Consider the following 21,706-nt stretch of genomic DNA (forward strand, 5'->3'; position numbering starts at 1 on the left):
CTTCACTTTTCTACCACCTAGTGTTGAGACAGGACTGCGATTCCCTTGGAGTACCTGCTGCCCACCCTGCTGCCCAACTGACTCCCTGTCTGAGCTTACAGAGATGGCTTGGGGGTGGTGTTAACTCCTACTTAGGCTGGCTGTTTGGGGGGACTTCAGCATCTTATCAGGAGACGTTTCTTGGTCACTATGATAACTGGCTCAGGTAATAATAAACCCCACACACTATGCAGGTCACACTATGCAGGTCATACCAAGACTATGGAAGGGTAAGGGATCAATTAAGATGATCCATCACCACAACTGACATGATCATTCCTAGGTGCTCTCTCTTGGTTCTAAGAGTCCAGGCAGCCCCTTGATTTACTGAGGGACTGTGGATGATGAAAAGACAAGGGAGATGGCTAGAGTGACAGGGGAGAAAATAGTCAGGATGAATCCGACAAGGCACAAGTTAAAGCTCATATTAAACCTGGTCATCTTCTGGGATTCTGGAACCAAGTAGATTGTTTGAATCTATTCTAATCAGGCTTTAAGCCACGTTATGGGACTGAAATGGCCTTGGTCGCCCTGGTGGGAGACCTGTCCTGAGAGATGCACAGAGGAGTGTAATGACCCTGTTAATTTTCATGGACTTTTTAGTAGCTTTCAATATTCTTAGTCATGATATCCTTTGGGACCACCTTTTGGGACTGGGACTGGGAGGCACTGTTCAGCTGTGGTTGTTGTTCTATCTCAATTGTAAGTTTCAGGCTGTGATGCTAAGGAGCTGGTGTTCCACCCCTTGACCTCTAACCTACAACGTCCTGTGAGCTTTCATCTTGTCCCCCTTACTTTTAAATTTTAACATCTATGTAAAGCCTCTGGGGGAGGCCATCTGGAGATCTGGGCTGATTTGCCACCGAAATGCGGATGACACTCAGCTCTGTCTAATGTGGAAATCATGAACCAGTGCTGGAGGCAATTTTGAGATGGCTGAGAGTTAAACTGAAATTTAATCCCAACAAAATGGAGGTGTTACTGGTCAGGGGAAAGTTTGACCCAGGAATTGGGTGGTCTTCTGTTCTGGATGAGGTTATATTCCCCCTAATGAAACAGATTTCTGGTTGGTGGGTACTTGGATGTGGGTCTCCTGCTGTGCAAACAGTTGGCGGTGGGGAGGCAGGAGTGCCTTTTACCAGATTCAGCTGGTAATCCAGCTGCAGCCCTTCCTGGGCAGAAAAGATCTTGCCATTGTGGTACATTCCCTGGTAACATCTAGATTAGCTTACTACAGTGTGCTGTACATCAGACTGCCCTTGAAGACTGTTTGGAAGCTATAGTTGGAACAAAATGCTGCAGCCAGAATATTCACTGGAGTGGGTCATAGGGACCATATCTCTCCAGTGTTGTTCCATCTTGGCACAACTTGTTTCTGTTTTTGATGTTTAAAGCCCTATATGACTTGAGGTCAGCATATATGCCTAGTCCCGTATGAACCCACCCTCCTACTCTGCTCCTCTGTGCTTTGGTTGCTCCACAATCTGAGGTTAGATGTGTGACAACCCAAGTAAGCGGTTTCTTGGTCATGGTGCTGAAACTTTGTAACTTCTTTCCACTGAAGATTTATTTGTCTCCCTTTGTTGTCTCTCCACATTATCTTCTGTCAGCAGGTGTGGGTTTGTTGTTGTTGTTGTTCAGTATTCCTTCATTAACTAATATTGGCCCACTTTTTGAATTGTGTTATATGAGTATGTGTGTTTATATATATTATTGACTTGTTTAAATATTTTACATACACTTTATTTTAAATACTGTTTTAAGAATGTAAGAACATAAGAAGAACCATGCTGCCAGATGAGTGGTCCATCTAGTCCAGTCTCCTGTCTCATACAATGGTCTCCTGTCTCTTCCAGTTTCTCTGGAAGGCTGAGGCCTTCCCCTGATGTTGCCTCCTGGTATTGGGATTCAGAGGTTTACTGCCTCTGAACATCAACGTTCCTTTCAAATAGACTTATCCTCCATGAATCTGTCTAATCCCTTTTTAGAGCCATCTATGCCTATAGCCATCACTACATCATCTGGCAGTAAAATCCACATTTTAATCACTTGTTATATAAAGAAACATTTCCTTTTGTCTGTCTTGAATCCACTGCGCTTCAACTTCATTGGAAATTCTCTGTGTCCACTTTCTCTACCCCATATATTAATGTTCACCACCTTAGGCACCCTATTTGGGTAGAAAGGCAGCCCAGAAATGTTTTAAATAAATAAATAACTGAGGTTTATTTGTTGCCCAAACTTGGAATTTCTAGTTTAGAGCTTGTTTGTTAACCACTGTACTAGCAGTTGTTTTAGTGTATGAATTCATCAACTACACTTGTGTAGGGTATCTTCCCTTTTTGCTCTTCCCTGATCACAAATTTATCTCAGACTGTGGAGTTTGCAGCTGATGTGAGATTTAAACCTTGAACTTCCTGGCTAACATATCACCTCTCTTTACTAGTTAGACCTACTTCTAAAAGGAAGTTTTCTGTGCATAATTCTCAATATGCTCCTGTAATTTTCCTCCCTCCCTTTGAGTACCATAAGCTATCCTCTTTCCATTGCTTTCTTCTCAGGCACCATTCGCCCTGTGCGACGCAGCTATTACGACCCTTCTTCGGCACCAGGAAAGGGTGTGGTATGGGAGTGGGAGAATGACAATGGTACATGGACACCTTACGATATGGAGGTGGGTATCACCATCCAGCATGCCTATGAAAAACAGCATCCATGGATTGATCTCACTTCCATTGGTTTTTGCTACATTATTGACTTCAGCAGTATGGGGCAGATCAACCGCCAGACCCAACGCAAGCGCCGTGTCCGACGTCGCCTTGACATGGTCTATCCACTGGTCACTGGAACCTTGCCTAAATCTCAGTCATGGCCAGCAAGTCCAGGTGCAGTCAACCCACCCTCAGCACCGGCCTGCACGTGTCCACAGTGCCTCCTCGTCATGAGTATCAAGGCAGCAGTGGCAGCTGGGAGCAACGGGGGGACTGGAGTTACAGCTAGCCAACAGCAGCTGCAGCTTCAACTGCAGCAGCAGCCACAACCACCACCACGTAAAGCTGTGTCGCTTTCTGGTAGCACCAAACTCCCCATTCCAGCATCAGTGCACAAGCCACAAGATGGAGCAGCAACTGTGCGCAGTTCATTGAAGACCCTGGCATCTCAAGTGAGTCGGAGGCAGGCAGCCAGCACACCAGCCCTCACCACAACTGGCTCCCCTGCCAGTCCACCCAGTGCCAATGGCAAGGTGACCCGTGCCAGCCTTAATACACTGAACCGTACCAACCTGCAGCGCCTAGCCATTGCACAGTCCCGTGTGCTCATTGCCTCTGGGTAAGTATTGCCTGTTGGAACCATCTGAAAATCTGAATTAAATCTAGTAACTATGGACCTTACTATCTTGCCCCTCCTTTTTTTGGATGGGGAAAAACACAGAGATCATGGTTTTCCTGAGGTCATTGTTTATTTACTTATTTATTTAACTTTATATGCTACTCTTCCCCTTGTGGGCTCAGGGCAGCTACCAACATTTAATGAAACATTAAAACCCATATACAAATAACATTTATATAACAGTCCTACCCATACTAAAATCAGCTCACCTAGACAGCAAAGTCCATTAAAACATTTCTATCTCCGAGGAGGGGAAAAGGGTGGCAGAAGATAAAAGATGGAGTGCCTTTTACCCTAACATATTTTGTAGCTCTTCTGAGGGTTACTGTTCATGACATGTTCCCTCTATTTAGTTTGGCTCTTCAGAGATGGCCACCCATCACTAGTTTTTCATACTGAACTGTTATTGACAGATAGTGAGTCAAACCATATTTCCATGTTAAAAATGCTGGGAGATCAAGCTTCAGGTCTATACAGATGTAGGGAAGAATTTTACATCCAATGGCCATGTAGCCTATACCTTTTTCATAATTTCTGGGCATAATTATCTTGAAACATTTTCTTAAAGACTGAGTTGGGGTTTAAAGGCATGTTGACTTTTAACTGTGATCTGGACTGGCATTGCAGATGCTGTGAATGCATCTCCAGTGTACCAAGACACCAATTTCCATGAACAGGAGGACAGGTTGGTTGCTTGGTGATAAATGTTTGTCACTGGTAAATATCTACAACTTAAACTGCTAGCATGATTTAAAAAAATTCCCAAAGAAGACTTAAGACTGCCCAGGGCTGACAATTCCACATCAGCCTCTCCATTCCCCATTTTAGCAAATACTACAGACCACTTTAACTACAAAATGGGGGCCACCTGCAAACCCCTTTTGAATTTTAATGAGAAAGCAAAACATTATTTTCTATACTTCAGGAGCGTTCCTATCAAAAGCTCTTATAGAAAGCTTTTCATCCTGCTGCATGATCTGGAAGACACTCCATCTTCAGTCCCCCACCCTGATCAAAACACTTTTCCTTGGCCGTTTAATTAGCGTGCTTGGTCCCTTTTGTCTGAGTTTACCATCAGCCTTCTGTTGCTGGTTGCTCCCCCTCCCTGCCCGTGACCCTTGCAAGAGACTTTCCCATGGAAGAATGCAAGGGAGGAAAGGGCCAAGTCGAGGTTTCCAGGAACAAAAGGCTATGTGAATAACTGGGAGACACAACCAAGGTTTCTAAAGAAACCTTGGAGAAAGGAGCAGCGATAGGGGTGCTTGTGAAGGGGGGACTGCAGTGAAATGCCTCTGTCTTTAGATTAGGACAATTGTCTCCCCTTAGGTCTTGGTCTGTCACTAAGGCAACTATTGTTCAGATAGAAAGGTTCTTGGCTCTGTTTGTAATTCAGCCTCACTGTCTGATATATTTCATCCACCACTGCCCCAGTTGCTTCCATAATCCTCCTTTTTTTCTCTCTGGAGTGAAATCAGGATAGTTTATTGTTACATAAATTTGTAGCAGCAAAAGGCACTCAGTGGATTCGAAGCCACAATCAAAATATGACCAGGTAGATTCTTGACAAGCAGGATTGCTCAAGCTGGGGTCACTCCTCCTGGGCTTGCAGGGCTGACAAGGACTGGCACAGGTTGTGCTGTCCACATGGCTGGCTCCCTCCACTTACATTGATGCAAAGTGAGGAAAACATTCCTGCTTTTCTAGGTCAATTCCAGAAATGCAGCAATGAATCAGAAGCTGTCGGTGTTGACAAGCTCTTGGAGGATTGCAAGCTTTTTTTTTTCTCTTGCCACAATCTGGTTCTTTATTGCCTGTGATAAAAGTGAACATTTTCCTTTCAAACTCAGCGTGATGAGGTTCCTTGTTCCCTCTTCATTAAAAAGTGAAATCAGGTGTGTGTGTGTTTTAACCATTCCCGTTGAGTTTCCGAGACTGTCACATAATTATCTGCCAGTTTTCCTATTATACATTTTCCTACAACACAAGTATATTGTGAGCAGGGAAATGTGTACCTGACCAAATGCCATCTCTCCCCATTCCAGTTCCAATCCAATTATTTATTTACGAATAGGAACTGGAAAGCACAGATTGGATAGATATATGACTGGCATAGCTTCTTCCAAATGTAGATATGGATATTTTCTTCCTGGCAAGTTTATTTGTTTTTAGACAATATGTATTGTATGATTAACTGGCCCTTGAATATGCCTGTAGTTGAAATTCTAGTGACTTGGTACAAAGTCCTGGGTAAGCTCTGTCATGGGTGTTTTAAGTAAACAATATACCATTTGGGGGCAGAAAGCTAAATTACTGCAGACATTGTCTGCTGTCAGCTTCATGCAGTTCTGGTTTTCTGTCTGGCTCCATCAGTCCCAGCAGTAGGTGACGACCATTGCAGGACTATTTGAGTTTGAGTCCATACAGATGGTGTACCTATTATACCAAGTACACATTTTGTTAACTTCCTATACATACACATTAGTAATTAAGAATTTGACTGGCAGTAGCAAAAGCTGCCACCCGAATATCCAGCCTTTCTTGCTGGGTGGCTGGCACTTTTGCACTATGTCTTGGTTTCTATTGAGTATTTTAGGATCATACAATTCTGAAATAGCCTTCTGAATAGAGATGGAGGAGTTACATATTCCATTTCCAGGTTGCCTAATGTGACACATAGATGGGCTTCTATGCACATGTGTTGGCAGTTTAGCACTTAGCAGGAAATGCAGGAAGCATCCCTGGAAAAAGCAAGCATCTCTTCTCTGCAGGGACCAGTCTCCTGCATATGGTCACACTTCCCCCTCCTATCTGTCAGATGGAGACACAAGGAAAGCCATGGCAAGCTAAAGGCTGTTCCCCACTCATATTTTCTCAATCCATCTATATATACTATTGCTGATATAATGCCTGTGATGATCACTGACTCGCTCTCACCGAACCAGTCCCCTTGTCTGTCTCTCACACACCTTAATTAACATGTTTGCAAGCTTACTTGCCCCTCCCTGACTGGGTCTCCTTGTTCAGCCAGGGTGTGTTTGTGCCTCAGGCTGCTAGCAGCCAAAAGCAGTAAGGTAACCCGCCAAGCTGGTTTCATGGGAACATGCTGGTGTGCGGTTTTTTTGTCACTTTCAGGATCCTAGCCGACATCATGTATGACAGGAACTGAGAGGAATCTGCCACCCAGTGTAGCATCCATGGAAGATAGGCTCATGTGTCACACCAACTTCCTTGACTGCACAGTACATCCACCCTTTTGGGTTTTTTTAGAACATCTGAGGTGTTCATTGAAGTCTGTGCCCAATCCCCTTGTGTGCTTGTTGAGTTTTCTTGGCTATAGGGCAGTCTCCCCAAAGCTGTGTTTAAACCCTGTGTTGCTTCCCCACAGGGTTCCTACAGTTCCTGTCAAAAATCTCAATGGCTCAAGCCCGGTCAATCCAGCACTGGCAGGTAAGGAAAGGGGGAATTGTTGTGGTACCATGATAGAGATAGCTCGAGCTACAATGTTGATTCTACTTCATGTTAATGACAGTTGAATAATCAAAACATTGATTTTTAAAGTTAGACTGGGGTGGGTGGGGGAGGGCACAGTATGTACCATGGTCATTGAGGCTCATCATCATTGACCTCTGGCCTGCTTGTTACTTTGTGGAAAATCAGAGGTGGAAGTGACCAGAGGCTGTCTTGCCAGAGACCAGAGACTGCCTTGCCCACACAAATGAGATACAGGCCCAGAACATAGTGGACCACAATCACGAAACTGATACATTGCAGATAAACACTTACAGAAGAAAGAAATTGATTGGCAGTTCACTGCATTCTCATGGGGGTTGGGTAGGAGGCTTCTCTTACTATTGAACAATTGCAGCATGACCTCCATGGAAAAGCAGCAAGACTTTCAGTTACAGTTGGGGGAGAAGCAGTTCCTCAAACATCTCTGTTGTGTTCCTCCCAGGGATCACAGGGATTCTTATGAGTGCCGCTGGGCTGCCTGTTTGCCTCACCCGACCCCCAAAGCTGGTGCTCCATCCACCTCCAGTCAGCAAAAGTGAAATCAAATCTATCCCTGGGTTCTCCAACACTTGCCGCAAGACCACCAAAAAGCAAACCAAGAAAGGTAAGAAAAGAGGACCCTTCCTTCCCATCCTCATTCACAGCCTACTCGAAAGGACTGTTTATTTTGCCCTGCCATGGCAAGACCTTGATGTTGTCTAGAATTCATCAACCTATCCAGCATTATCCTGGGCTCATTCCGCACATGCAGAATAATGCACTTTCAAACTGCTTTCAGTGCTCTTTGAAGCTGTGCGGAATAGCAAAATCCACTTGCAAACAGTTGTGAAAGTGGTTTGGAAACTCATTAATTTGCTTGTGCGGAAGGGGCCCTGCACAATCCAGACCACGGTGTGGCATTTGCAGGCATACTGTAGGATGTGCTTCAGTTCAGATATTGGAGCAAACCGTAAGTGTGCTAAGTCAACTCTGACCTGTAAAGTCCCAGACTTCACAGGCATGCCATGTTTTAGCTTGTAGTGCTTTCCGCTACCTCATGCTTTGGCTTTCTTGTTTCTCTGTCCCTGGATGCTATCCTCCACTGCCCAGCCCTTCTTGACTTCTGCAAACCAATACCACATGTCCTGCTGTAATAGCATTGACTGGCTGCTCATCAAAGGTGGGATTGGAAGGGGATTTGCTCTTAAAGCTTCATACTGCACATTCCTGCCTTTTGGGCAAAGTTTCCAAACCATTTCTTGTCCCTCTGCTCAATTTTTCTCACAATCTCTTATCACTGTGAGCCAAACATTATTCTGAAGCATCATTTTGCACCTCTTTACTACACCTCTTCCCACTCCCACATTTCTTTCCTGTGCTGTTCTGTGGCTGCACTCACTGATAGCTCGATGATGGCAGATATCCAGCCAGTGTCATCTTCCAAATATTTGTCCTGAATGATTCCCATCTGTTGCATTGCCCAACACATGTTGTCTGCACATACCCCACCCTTTGTAATTTCCCATCCCAGCTGTGGTGTGCATTCTGTACTCTGGAACTGAAATCCCTGTCTGGTGTGGTTTCCCTTCTCCTTTCTGTTGAGTACCTCATATCTGCTGGATACATTGCTCTGCATGCCTGAGGTGAGGGGGACACTAGGAACCTAGCCAATTCATTGGTTCCTGTTTTGCATCTTGGTGGGAGCACAACCACAAAACAAGGGAGGTGGGAGCACAACAAGGGAGTCCCTCCCTCTCATCCCATTATAATACCAACAAGGACAGATATGACTCAAGTGAGCTCTGCAGTCTGTTAAGGCTTCAGTGTCCCAGTTAGATGCAGAGTGCCTTTCCTTTACAGAGTTAACTAGATAGTTCCTCATAAAGTAATTGGGGGGAGGGGAGATTTTCCTATCAGGTGGTGATGTGCTTAAGCACCCTGTTTCCTTAGAAATATTAGAAACATAAGGTTTCCTACTAAGCTTTCCAGTGCTATATGTACCTGACTGCAGTAATCCCAGCCACAGCCCACTTGTTTGATATTTTGTAACTCCAGTTCTGTAAATGCAAATTGGGAGTGATTTGCCTTCCACCAGTTTGCATTTTGTGATGTTCTGTAGAGTCATTTTCTACACCTGATGCCCTCTCATAGAGCATGTTGTTCCTGGCATACTTTAAATAATCTCAGACTCCATCACAAACTGGGCTGTAGTTTTTGCTTTCTGACACACCCCAGTTTACAAAAATCATCCATGCCTCCATGACCTACTTAAAGTAGCAGTCAAGTCTTTTTTGTGTGAAGAGATGGGGCTATTCCCCCCTGCAAAGAACTTTGCTGTGTATCTGACTTCATGGGTCCCCATGGACAGAATTAGGAGAGCAAGTAATAGGACAGCTTCTGTAAATTGTTCTTTTCTTGGTTCCATGAACTAGGACAAAGAGGTTTAGAGACAGCTTCTACTCTAGAGCTGTGGCTATGCTAAACTCCGCTGCTTCATATTGATGTATTTGGGGCTGTGTAGGGATGGGTGGAGGATGATGATGTATGAGTCTGAAATTGTGGGCATCGAGGAATGCTGCTGTAAATTTCGTTGTGCGTGCACAATGACAATAAAATGCTTATGCTTATGCTTATGCTTATGCTCATCAACCAAATATCAGCCTTTTGCCACAGGATAAAAGCCTCTGTAAAAAAATTCGTATTCTCAAAAATTCTTCTGCTTTCCGTACTCAGCACCATTTGTCTCAGAAAATGAATACTGCTTGTCGTGTGGAAATATCATGGCCATGAAAAACTAGAGGTTACATTCCCGGGTTTGTTGAAAAGCTGTTTAAGAGCTGGAAGATCCTGCAGATAAGAAAAAGCTCACCAAAGTATGCAAAACTTTCCATACACTGCCCATGCCATGCATAACAATATTGATGTTATTCATATAGCTAAAAGAACAGTAACAGTTTTCCCACCACCACCTAAAAATGTTTTTTAAATTCCCAAGCTGAGCTCAAACCATAGTTTGTTAATTCAGAAGTAATATGGTTTGCCATTATGCCTGAATCAAGCCACAGAATGGTTTTCCTCTAGGCTTTTGTGCGTGGACGTTTTTTGCAGAATTTGATAGCTGTTTATCAACTGCCCCCTTTCAGAATTATGACTTCAGACCCTGTTGAGCAACTATGCTTTACCCTGTGATCCACAAAGACCTATATTTCTAAGTCTGCCCAAAGGATGATTTTCTATCCCTTGGATGTTTGCAGTGCCTCATGCATGACTCAAAGCAGCAGCAGGAAGAAGAAGAAGAGGAAGAGTTTGGATTTATATCCCCCCCTTCTCTTCTGTAGGAGACTCAAAGGGACTTACAATCTCCTTGCCCTTCCCCCCTCACAACAAACACCCTGTGAGGTAGGTGGGGCTGAGAGAGCTCCGAGAAGCTGTGACTAGCTCAAGGTCACCCAGCTGGTGTGTGTGGGAGTGTACAGACTAATCTGAATTCCCCAGATAAGCCTCCACAGCTCAGGCGGCAGAGCTGGGAATCAAACCCAGTTCCTCCAGATTAGATACACGAGCTCTTAACCTCCTACGCCACTGCTGCTCCGGTCATCATGAACAAGAATCCGCTCTGCAGTAGGTCTGCAGATATGGGGAAATTTTCTAAGCTGACCTACTGATGGCAGCCAGAAATTGTGTGGAGACTTTCCAAGAATGCCACTCTGCACTAGCAGGAGATAAAGCTGATACCTGCAAACCATGTTTTATTTGCCTCTTCCTTCTTGCTGATGTTACTGTTGATATTCTTTTAATCTGCAGATGTGAATGTCTGAGAAACCTGCTATGTAGGGTAATGAGAGCTAGGCTGTGGGCAGATGAAAATGTTGATGAGGGCATGGAAACCACCAGTGAGAACTTCTCTCATTCTTTTTTGTTTGCTGAGCACTCCAGAGGTTCAGTGGCCTCCTGAGACAGAGCAAACTATGGCATGCCAGTTTAGATCTCAAGCCAAACATACCCAATTCAACGGTTGCCTGTTTATCCACTTCAGCCCATGGTTCCTGTGTTTTTTTGTTTGTTTGCTGGACAATTGTGAGCTGGTTTGTTGCTTTGAAGGTCATACCAAGCTGTGCTTAAGTGTAATTAATTGTGATGTGATGTGATATCTGAAGACATGTGAAGAGCTAATCGTTCCAAGTGACTCTGGCGAATAAAGCAAGTCAGACACAGCAGAAGACAATTTAATTTCTATTGTTTAGTCCTGTGGTGCCTTTCCATCTCATGCATTCCTCCTTTCCCATCCAGCTCACTGAGAACCTGTAGGGATTCTTATGTTTCTGAAATGCCACTCTGTCCTTCTTATCCAGGCAAAACTCCCGAGGAAGTATTGAAAAAATACTTACAGAAGGTGCGCCACCCTCCAGATGAGGTGAGTCCATTTCTTTGCATCTAGCATGTCTGTGTTTAAGCAAGTGTGGGACAATTGTTCAATGACTTGTACTTGGATGTGAGAATTTAACTTTTCTTGGTGCAGTTTAAAAATAATAATAATAATAACAAACAAATAATAACAAACAATAATAATAACAAATAATAACAAACAAATAATAACAAACAAACATTTATTTAACAGAGATAGTCTCCTAAGCATTGTTTCGGACACAGAAATGATGCAGTCCTTGTCCCTGATACTTATGTATATTTCAGAAATGAGAAGAGACAGGAGGAAAGGGTATAGAATTGACTGAGGATTAGGGAGTGAAGATGGGAGCACCCATACACTCTGGGTGGCTAGACAGAGGCTTTGTTAAAGTAGATCTTGAGGAAGAAGAATCTTTGTGAATAAAGAAGCAGGGGTGTTTGGGGGGGGGGGGGCTATCCCAAGCATAGGGAACAGCATGGTGGAAAGAAGAAAGTGAGCCATCTAGAGCAGGACTTTGAAACAGCAGTATAGATATATTCTGAATATTTGAAATAAATAATGGAAAAGAATGCAGAAGAGCATACTTCTGCCATTAACATGGGCCGATCTGCGGCTCTACTGACGGCCTGGGCGCCAAAAGGCGCCCCCCAGGCCACTGCTTCACCTGGCGCCGCTGCTGCAACGCAGCAGCAGCGACCTGACGCCTCTTCCCTCCCCCCAGGGCGGCGTCGCTTCTAAACAACAACCCTTTAAAGGGTTGTTGTTGGGGAGGGATTGTTTTCCCTGTGGCGGTGCGAACCGCGGGGAAGACGCTTTCGCCCGCTACGGCGTCCTCCGTGCCACGAGTTCTCGCCCACACTGTCCTCCCACCTCCAGGGTCGGAGGGCAGCGCATGGCGAACGCGACGCCCCGCAGGCGACTCCAGGGGACGCCGTAAGTGGGGTGGGAGAGGCGGCTCGTCGCGGAGCCGCCCTGCCTTCTGCCGGCCTCCCCGTTGCCTGCTCGCACGCTTGCGTGCGAGCAGGCTCCCGCCCCCACGCCGACAGAACTCCTGCCGGCGTGGGGGCGCGAGGGGGCCGTGCAGAAACGGCCATGGTTTAACTTTAACTTGTCCTTATCTCTTACCACTGTTTTTCTGTGTGCATATATTTTCTCATCTATTTAACACAGTTATCCATTCCCCTTTAGGACTGTACCATTTGTATGGAACGCCTCTCTACTCCTTCAGGATACAAAGGTCCTCAGCCAGCGATCAAGCCAGATTTGGTGGGCAAGCTGTTCAAGTGTGGCCACATGTACCACCTCCACTGCCTCGTGGCCATGTACAACAATGGGAACAAGGTGTGTTTCTAAAGAGAGGAAGGTATGGATCCACCCTGCTAGGGAATGATCCACCTGAAGTCTCTCAAATTGGTGCATGGATTCTACTCGAACATATATTTTGACCTTTCCTACAGAATAATAGCCCCAAACCATTTCTGAGGTAGCCATTGTTGATGGGAAAAGCCATTGTTGGATACATTTCTTCTGTAATTTTAGCATGGTAAATCTTCAAGGTTTTTTAAAAAGTTTCATAGAATGTGATCTTACCATGTGTGGAGTCACGTTGTTGTGATGTTTTGTCTCTTAGAACAAGAGCCCCACTAGATCAAACCAGTGGTCCATCTAATGCAGCATTCTATTTCACATAGTAGCCCTGGAGGTTCATCAAAGCTGAGGGTTACCCATGTTATTGCCTCCTACCACAAATGTTCAGCAGTTTACTGACTGTCAGGCCTGAGCCATACTCAGCCTGGCATCTCCCACATCTGCATCAAGGCCACAGCTGGGCCCCCATTATCATCGCCCGAGGCTGGGAAGGTTTTTGGTTGCTGGCTTATAATTAGTCAATCAGGCATATTCCTTTCCTTATCTTCAACTTCCTGGAGGAGGGAAGTGTCTGTCGCTACCATAACAATACTTCTTTCTCACTGTCTTTCTTATGCTGATGTTTTGGGAATGTGAGGGAGGGGGGAATATGGGATGAGCCACGTGACAGTGTTCAGCCATACTGGGGTTCAGGGGGCAAATCGCTAAGTTTGGCTTCCTGATCCTTGGGCTGACACAGTTCCAATAAAGCTCTTGAAACTTTCCTGGGTCTTGTTTGCTGACTGGAGTTACAGACCCTTACAGTGACTCTTAATGTGGATGTTCCCATTAGTCATTATGGCTAGTAACCATTATGGCTAGTGCCTTTCTTTCTTAACTCCTGTAAAGCCACCTCTGCTAGTGTGTATCACTGTATGCACTGGTGGTGAATTCCACAATTGTGAAGCAGTACTTCCTTTTGTCCACCCTCCTCAAAGTACAATAAATCTTTGTGTAAATCAAGCTTTCTTGGAGTAGAATCTTCCTAGCCACTTACTAAATTCTAGCTGCTTTTTATTTCATTATCAAATAGTTTTGTATTCTGCCTCCTTCCTCCACCCCAGACCAGATCGGAGGGATTTCAAAGCACTTTACAAAACCAGACACAGCACAGCATGATTAAAACAAAGTACCACAAAAGGTCAGCAAACAATGTCATCAGCCAAAATAACTGTAAGGCAATTTTAGGGTAGTGGAGATAAAACAACATGTCTGGTCTAAGGCCAGTTCACACATTATGAAGAACATGCATCTTCCACATGGGCTTTCCACATATGAGTTCTGGGAGTTCTGCACTGGGAGCTTAACCCCCAGGTGTGTTTGGGTCTGATTTGAATGAAGACTGTTGTGCCTGCAGAGAATTTAAGAGCTTAGGTTTCCCTCCTACACCATTTTTCCCAGCCTGAAACAGCCTTGGGGAGCCACGATTTGTCTCTTGTGTACTATGTGTACTAATGGCTACATGTAAGTTTACTTAAAGGAACAAACACTAGCTCTGGGGCTGTCTTGGGCCAAGAAAACAATATGTGATGAAAACAATGTGCTCCTCCTCTCCATGCATTACAGGCTGATTCAGATCAGATCTGCATGCACCTGAGAAGGGAGTTCCCAGCATGGAACTCCAAGCAGAAGTCTGATCCTAAGTCCTTGTGGAAGCCTTGAATCCACCACATGGACTTTGCAACATGTGAATTGGCCCTTAGAAGCCAAAGGACCTGTAGCAGGGTCTCAGTGTCTTCATCCTTTCATTGTGTCTAGCATAATCATATAAATCAAGGAAACAGTATGGGAATATGCATAGTTTTGTTGAGGGCAGGATCTGATCTTCCTTGGCTCAGAATTTGTTTATCTATTTTTCAATGTAGGAATTATATACATGGGCCAAATTGAAATCTATTGTTAGAGATACTTCATCTTTAGACTTGCCTCTCAAATAGCTGCAATAGCTGTAGTTTCCTAACATGTAACATTTTTTATATGTGTGCAAGGAATCCGTGTAACCGAATAGCTTTGAGTTGAATTCATATTCTCTGAAGCAAAGCCATGACACTGAACAACTCTTCCCTTCTAAGCTGAATTTAAAATGTTGGTGAACCAAAGCATTAGTATTAAAAGTTATATCTTTTCCATGCCCTGTTTCTTGTATCACTTGGCCTAAAGTTGCTTCACGTGATTCATTTTTATGGTGACCGAAGACGTATTAATTGAGCAGTTTCAAAGTAGGATTGTGAGGAACTTGCATTTCATACAGATACCCTTCAAAAAGATCCAGGATTGATTGTGGCTTCCTGTTGAATGTGCATTTAGTGGCAACCCTGGTTTACCCAGGGGCGTAATGAGGCAAACTGTAGCCCTGGGCAAAACCTGAGTTGGATGCCCCCCGCCCCCCATCGGCGGCCACTCCACCATGACCAAAAAGTTTTTTGCACCATGACATTGGTGCCTGCAGGGGGTGCATCTTTAGACATATCAGCACCTAAATTTCAGCATATCATCAGGAGACTGCCCTTATGCTACCTCCCAAGTTTGGTGAGGTTTGGTTCAAGGAGTCCAAAGTTATGGACTCCCAAAGGGGGTGCCCGTCCCCCATTGTTTCCAATGGGAGCTAATAGGACATGGGGGCTACAGTTTTGAGGGCCCATAACTTTGGCCCCCCTGAACCAAACTGCACCAAACCTGGGGGGCATCATCAGGGCAGTCTCCTGATGAGAAACGGAAAGTTTTGAGACTGTACCTTCAGAAATGTGCCCCCTGCAGCCTGCAACCCCCATTGACAGCAATACAGAAAACTCAATGCAGAACAAAGATTATTGGGCAAATTTCTGGGATGTTCCTGCAGGGGGCACAGTTTTTGATGTATCGACACCAAAATTGCAGGGTATCATCTGGAAACTGTCCTGCTGGGACCCCCCAAGTTTGGTGCAGTTTGGTTTAGGGGGTCCAAAGTTATGGACCCTCAAAGGGGGTGCCCCATCCCCCATTCTTTGCTAAGGAGATGGGGGCTACCATTTTGAGGGTCCATAACTTTGGACCTCCTGAACCAAACTGTGGCCCCCATCTCCTATTAGCTCCCATTGGAAACAATGGGGGATGGGGCACCCCCTTTGGGAGTCCATAACTTTGGACTCCCTGAACCAAACCTCACCAAACTTGGGAGGTAGCATAAGGGCAGTCTCCTGATGATACGCTGAAATTTTGGTGCCACTAGCCTAAAAACTGCGCCCCCTGCAGGCCAAAAATGGAAAACCACTAAAAATACCCAAAAACAAACCCTGCATTTTGATGCCCCGCACAAGGTGGTGCCCTGGGCAGCTGCCCACCTTGCCCAATGGGAATTACGCCCCTGGGTTTACCATCAAAAATATATATATGCATGTGTCCTGGGTGGCCATTTGAAAGCCAAGGTCACAGTGGTTAGACACAAGAGTGGAGAGAGAAAGGACTTGGAGTCTTATTTTGCCTTGAGTGGTTATATCTCTCTGTGTAAGAATGGATGAGACTGTGCAATACTTCTGACATGTCTGGAGGTTAGTCCTCATTGATCCCCACCCCCTTTCTATTTTATAGTGCAGGAACAGACTTACCGACTGTCAGCCTGCTTTATTCTGTGAAGTTTAGAGCATGCTGCCGTCTCTTACTGTTTGTCCATCTTGCTTTTAGGATGGGAGTTTGCAGTGTCCAACCTGCAAAACCATCTATGGGGTAAAGACTGGCACCCAGCCTCCTGGGAAGATGGAATATCACCTCATCCCCCACTCATTGCCTGGACACCTTGACTGTAAAACCATCAGAATTATCTACAACATACCACCAGGCATCCAGGTAAGATCACAACTTCATAGGATAAGATCAAATTTCATTGGGAGAGGTCAAAGCAGAGGACCTCAATTGGAGCTGGTGAAAAGAGAACAAGCTATTGACATCACAATTCTTGTCTTTTCACCTGTGGCCAGAGATTAGGCTGGTTTCTCATGCTGTTTAAACCTTCTCTTGAAAGATATTTTAGAAGTTAATATGTCTTTCTGTCTCACTATTTCTAGGGACATGAGCATCCAAATCCTGGGAAGAATTTCACTGCCCGTGGTTTCCCTCGACACTGCTACATTCCTGACAGTGAGAAGGGCAGAAAGGTGAGTGGCTCCCATTCATTGCAGGAGTTGAGCAAGCTTACAAAAAAGTCTATTTTAAGATAGATAAGGATGGCCTCAGCTGCTGTATGAGTTCTAACGTGAGGTAATCTGTTCTTGATTCACGTTCTGTTCTAACGTGAGGTAATGTGTCCGGTGCTGGCTTCTTGAGCAATCCGCTATAAACTATATAATAGCTCCATATCTCTATATGACAGTGATTTATTAAAATAAAGTTCCAATGCTTGCCTTTTATGCACCTTCCCAACTTGGACCATCCCAGGTCATATCCAGTTTCCTTTTTGGCTTGTTCTTCAACATTGAGGCTGGGGTCCAGATTCTGAGAGGGAAAGGGGAGAAAAATAAATGAGTGTTCTGAATTAAAATAACCCCTGCCAGCCAGCTTCAATGTAGACTACAGTGTCTTAAAGGACAACATATCAAGTGGGGTGAGGCAAGGGAGCTTGGTAGCTGAGTTTGTATACTGAAGATGGTCACCTTACCTGTTGATTATGTGAATCGGTGCAAATTCTTTGTTTTCTTCACGGATATTCTAGTTTTGTAGCTGTGGCAGATAATTTTTCAAAATTTCAGATATTAATCAAAACAAAATCATATTTTCTTAAGTATTGGCTTTTGATGTTTCAGAATTTCTTATTTTAACTAACATGATTTTGGGGAGAGGGAGATGAGAGGTTTAGACAGGTTGGTAGGAGGGGATACTTTAGCAAAGAGGAATAATTTCCTCAAACTACTTTCCTGATTCAGTGCAACAGAAGGGCACTTTGAATTACAAGTCTGGCCTGTACCTGCTGACACCCCATGAATGGTGAGTCAGTTCACTGCAGATCATGTCTACTGTGAAGAGCTACAGGGTAGTGGGAGTGGGCATCCTCTCCTCCCCTTTTTAGAATGGTTAAACTTGGAGGAAATGTGACAGAGGAGATCTGGTTTTCCTACAGCAGTTCACCTTGCAACCTAGGCCAGTGTTCCTCATGTTCTTCAAGAGCAAGTAGCATCTTACTTAATGAAGCAGCCCATCCCAGACATTTCAGACTGTTGTGGAAGAGAAGGAAATCTCCAGTCTATCTATTTAAAATTCTTGTAGGAAAAGGCCATTTAGCTAGTTGCATGCATTCTTCTTATTCTGTGAGATTGAAGGTTATTTTTTGCAACTTTGGAAGTATGAGATTGGAGAGTCTGTACCCAAATCTTGGGTAGATTCCTGCATACCAGCATCCAGTGATGTGCAAAGACATTTTGTGTACTAAGTGACATATCCTATGAAGTAGATACCAGTTGATAGGGCACAAAACTCTTAATACATGAATGACTTCCCTCATACTCTTTTTCCCTCAGGTGCTAAAGTTGTTGCTTGTAGCCTGGGATCGGCGCCTAATCTTTGCTATCGGCACTTCCAGCACCACAGGCGAGTCGGATACTGTAATCTGGAATGAGATTCACCACAAGACAGAGTTTGGCTCCAACTTGACTGGCCACGGCTTCCCTGACCCGAACTACTTAGACAATGTGCTGAGTGAGCTAGTGGCTCAGGGCATCACAGAGGAGAGCGTGCTTCAAGAAAAGGACTGAGAGTGTGGGAGGAAAGGGGAAGGGCCTTGCTCCGGGGGCGGAGCTACAACCATAGCAGTATTCCACGGATTGCGCTCCCTCCCTTCCACTGTGCCTGCTCTGTCCTCTCCCCCTTCTGCCACAGCCACTATCTGCCTCTTGAAAAGTTGAGTTTTGCTTGCCCTGTTGTCTGCTTAGGAATTTGTTCGGGTGAGAAACCGCTGGCTTGCACTTCAGTGACCCACAGCACTTGGCTAGTGGTAGCAAACAAACCTGGAGTTTTTTCCAGCTCATCTTGGGCTTGGGGTGACGTTATCCCAATGAAGCCAGAGGTTACATTAACCTTGACATGCAAAGCTGCTTTCTGTCTGTCACTCTGAGACGTGGTGGCATATTTGTGTGGGGAGATTGAGAACCCACTGTAAATTCTGTGAAAAACAGAAGTCTATTTTGGGACAGGCAGCCCCATAGAGCAATCTCAGGAGCCAAGAAGCAGCCTCCATTCCAAAGGCACTGAAAATTAAAACCGGCCCTGGTCTTTTTTGCCCAGCTAGGTGTCTGGTTTCATGTTGTCATGTCACTGCTGCTTCCATGTTGTAGGCTCAGTGTGAGTCAGAAATGTGCTGGTCTTATCCTTCTTGCCTCTGGTGACCTTACTGCTTACTGCTGGGGTCTGACCTGCTTCCTTAGGGAAGGAGGCTGATTTTTTTTCTGTCTGATACATTCCAAGCTGGGCCACACATATGCAAGTCTCCATGATCCAGTTCAAAGTGGCTTAGAGTAGAATAAATTTATTAATTATCCACAGCTGAGATCTTGCCTGAATTCAAGCAGAGTTCTGTCACCCTTTTGCTTCCTCTGTCTTGGTTTATCAGAATTTGGCCCACTCCTACTTCCAAACAAATGCAGACTACTCCAAGCCAAAATGCTTTATTGCTCTTGTAGGAGATGTTGCCATTCCCAGCTGGGGTCCTTAATACAGTACTCACTCAGCTGGAGTTTAGATCAGTTCTCTTTGTCTCATTGCATTACTTAATGATAGACCAGTACAGAGCTGTGTGCTCAGATTTTTCTCTCTGTTTGTGAACTGCATCCCTGGGGACTGTTTTTATGTCTGCTCTGTTTCTGTCGTGGGATAGGATGAGTGGAGTAAGGGGGCGAAGATGGGATACTTCGTTTTCACTCCACATATTCCAAGGTGGGTTCTTTGAACTATTTGTATGGGGGAGTCCCCTGGATATTGATTTGAATTTATTTACCTCATGTTTGGGGGATTTTCATATGTGTGTGTGTGTATATATATAAAATATATATGTGTGTATATATATATATATACACACACACACACACACACACACACACAACACACATATATATATATATATTTGTAATGTATGAGAAATATTTTGAGGCTAGAATGTGTAACAAAATGAAGTTAGACCTGGAGGCTAAGTACCACTGTTTTTCACAATGCAACAAATTGGAAATGGTTGCATTAAGGCTACAATGAATCCTCCCCATCCCCCAGTTTGTTTTAGTCAAGACTTTGGCTTTTGTGGACCTTAACAACCAGCGTGATCTCTCATTGGGGTAGGTTTGAGAAGATTACGAGATGGATAGGATTAGCGGAAAAGCATGTGAAGAACAGAGTGAAGCATGTTTGAGGAGCTGACTGATTGCATGCTTGTGTGGTGTTAGGATGTGTGTGAATGAGGAGGATCCCAGAGACATCATAGGGGTTGTTAATACAATGTTTTTTTCTAAATAATTGTGGTTCTTTTGAATATACACTGCCTGAAGATTTGCAGTGTTTTTTAAAACAGCCTAATATTAGAAATTCTTTTTAATGTAGCCTAATACCAGAAATTCTTATTACAAGTGATAAAGTGTCACTCACACTGGAAACTCTGGGGTAAAACCATAAAGTTTCCAGTGATTTCCTTCCTAGAGCTTCCTTTTGTCACTTTCAGTGTGAATTTCCAGTAAGTACTTGAGGCTGCATTTTCTTTACCTGGGGGCAGGGAATCTACTACCAGGGAGGCTTAGCTGCCCTAACTTTCCCCCATCAATTCTTCCAAAGAGGTGTTCTATTTCAGAATCAGAAATTTCTTGCCATTACTTTCAATTGTCTCTAGAGAATTAAAACAATGTAATAAACATAATGATGGTAGAAAAGGGCCAGTGAATATCACTAGATCTGAAATGTCTTGACTTCCATTAGGGATTAGTTCCTTAATATATTTTAGCAAATAGGGCCAGCTTTATAATGTGGTGGCTTCAATCAGTCCCCTCAAGCAGCAAACTTGTGGTGGGCATCAACCCCCACCCTGCAGCAGCCCACTTCCTACCAGTCTGACTGCTGGAAAGCAAAAAGAGATAATCCTCCTTATCTTCTGTCTCTTGTTGGCCTCTTTAAGAGCAGTGTTGTCCAAATGCACAGGAATCCTTCTTGCCTCTTGCAAGAGGGCAGACACTTCTCTGGCTGCCTGTTGCCTAGGCAACCAAAATGGTCACCAAGTTATCATGAGAGGGATCTTGTGAGAGTTCAGGAAACTCCTTGGGGCATGCACAGCTTCCCCCTCTATTTTTAAAGAGAATAGAGGCAGTAAAGAGGTGAGGAGGATTATCTTATCCTTCTCCAGGGCTGGGTAGCAACAGTTAGGTGTGGGGGTGTTAAGTGTTTGCTGCCTGAGGCAGGAAAAGAATATATTAGACACCACTGTTAGAGTATATCCCTGTCCAGATTTCTAGTCACAAGAAGATTAAAAATGATGAAGTCATCTTTATTGAGGTGAAATTATTATGGGAAACTTTTCTCCAGTGCCTAAATATTTCAATCTAACCCTTTTTCTCAAACAACCATCAAATGTGACTTAGCCTCCAGGATAGGGGAGCAGTTTTGGAGAGTTACTTTCCAGTCATTGTCAGCTCCAGATGAAGGGAGTGAATTTGCCTTTTATTTGACTTAGTTTGGGCTGATTTATTTCATCCTTTAACTTTCCACCAGTAATTTTATACTTTATAGAGAATGACCAGCCTGATGTGATGCTCTCATTGGGGGTGATGGGGAGGATCTCTTCCTCTTTGTCCTCATCGTGGTCCAAAGCAGGTTGTTCGGATATTGGTGGTGGTCTGGGGGGCATGAGGCGGGAGCCATGCTGTATATTGTTTGTTTGTTGTTTGTGAACGGTGCGTTTTGCCCGTCTCTAGTTTGTTGCATTAAGTAAGTATGGCACCTTTGAGGTGCAACAATAAAAGGAAAACTTCACTGCCA

General features: G+C 44.4%; 1 protein-coding gene across 1 annotated transcript in view; it reads left to right on the forward strand.

The window, feature by feature from the left end:
- DTX4 (deltex E3 ubiquitin ligase 4) overlaps nt 1-21,706 on the forward strand; it is a 45,216-nt gene extending 23,510 nt beyond the window's left edge. The window contains exons 2-9 of the mRNA XM_048483956.1: nt 2,601-3,369; nt 6,815-6,876; nt 7,382-7,543; nt 11,271-11,332; nt 12,515-12,667; nt 16,394-16,555; nt 16,774-16,863; nt 18,220-21,706. Coding sequence (XP_048339913.1) covers nt 2,601-3,369; nt 6,815-6,876; nt 7,382-7,543; nt 11,271-11,332; nt 12,515-12,667; nt 16,394-16,555; nt 16,774-16,863; nt 18,220-18,453 — 1,694 coding nt within the window. The 3' untranslated portion in view covers nt 18,454-21,706. The remainder of the gene's footprint in view (nt 1-2,600; nt 3,370-6,814; nt 6,877-7,381; nt 7,544-11,270; nt 11,333-12,514; nt 12,668-16,393; nt 16,556-16,773; nt 16,864-18,219) is intronic.

This window comes from Sphaerodactylus townsendi, linkage group LG02, assembly GCF_021028975.2.
Source record: "Sphaerodactylus townsendi isolate TG3544 linkage group LG02, MPM_Stown_v2.3, whole genome shotgun sequence".
NCBI lineage: Eukaryota > Metazoa > Chordata > Lepidosauria > Squamata > Sphaerodactylidae > Sphaerodactylus > Sphaerodactylus townsendi.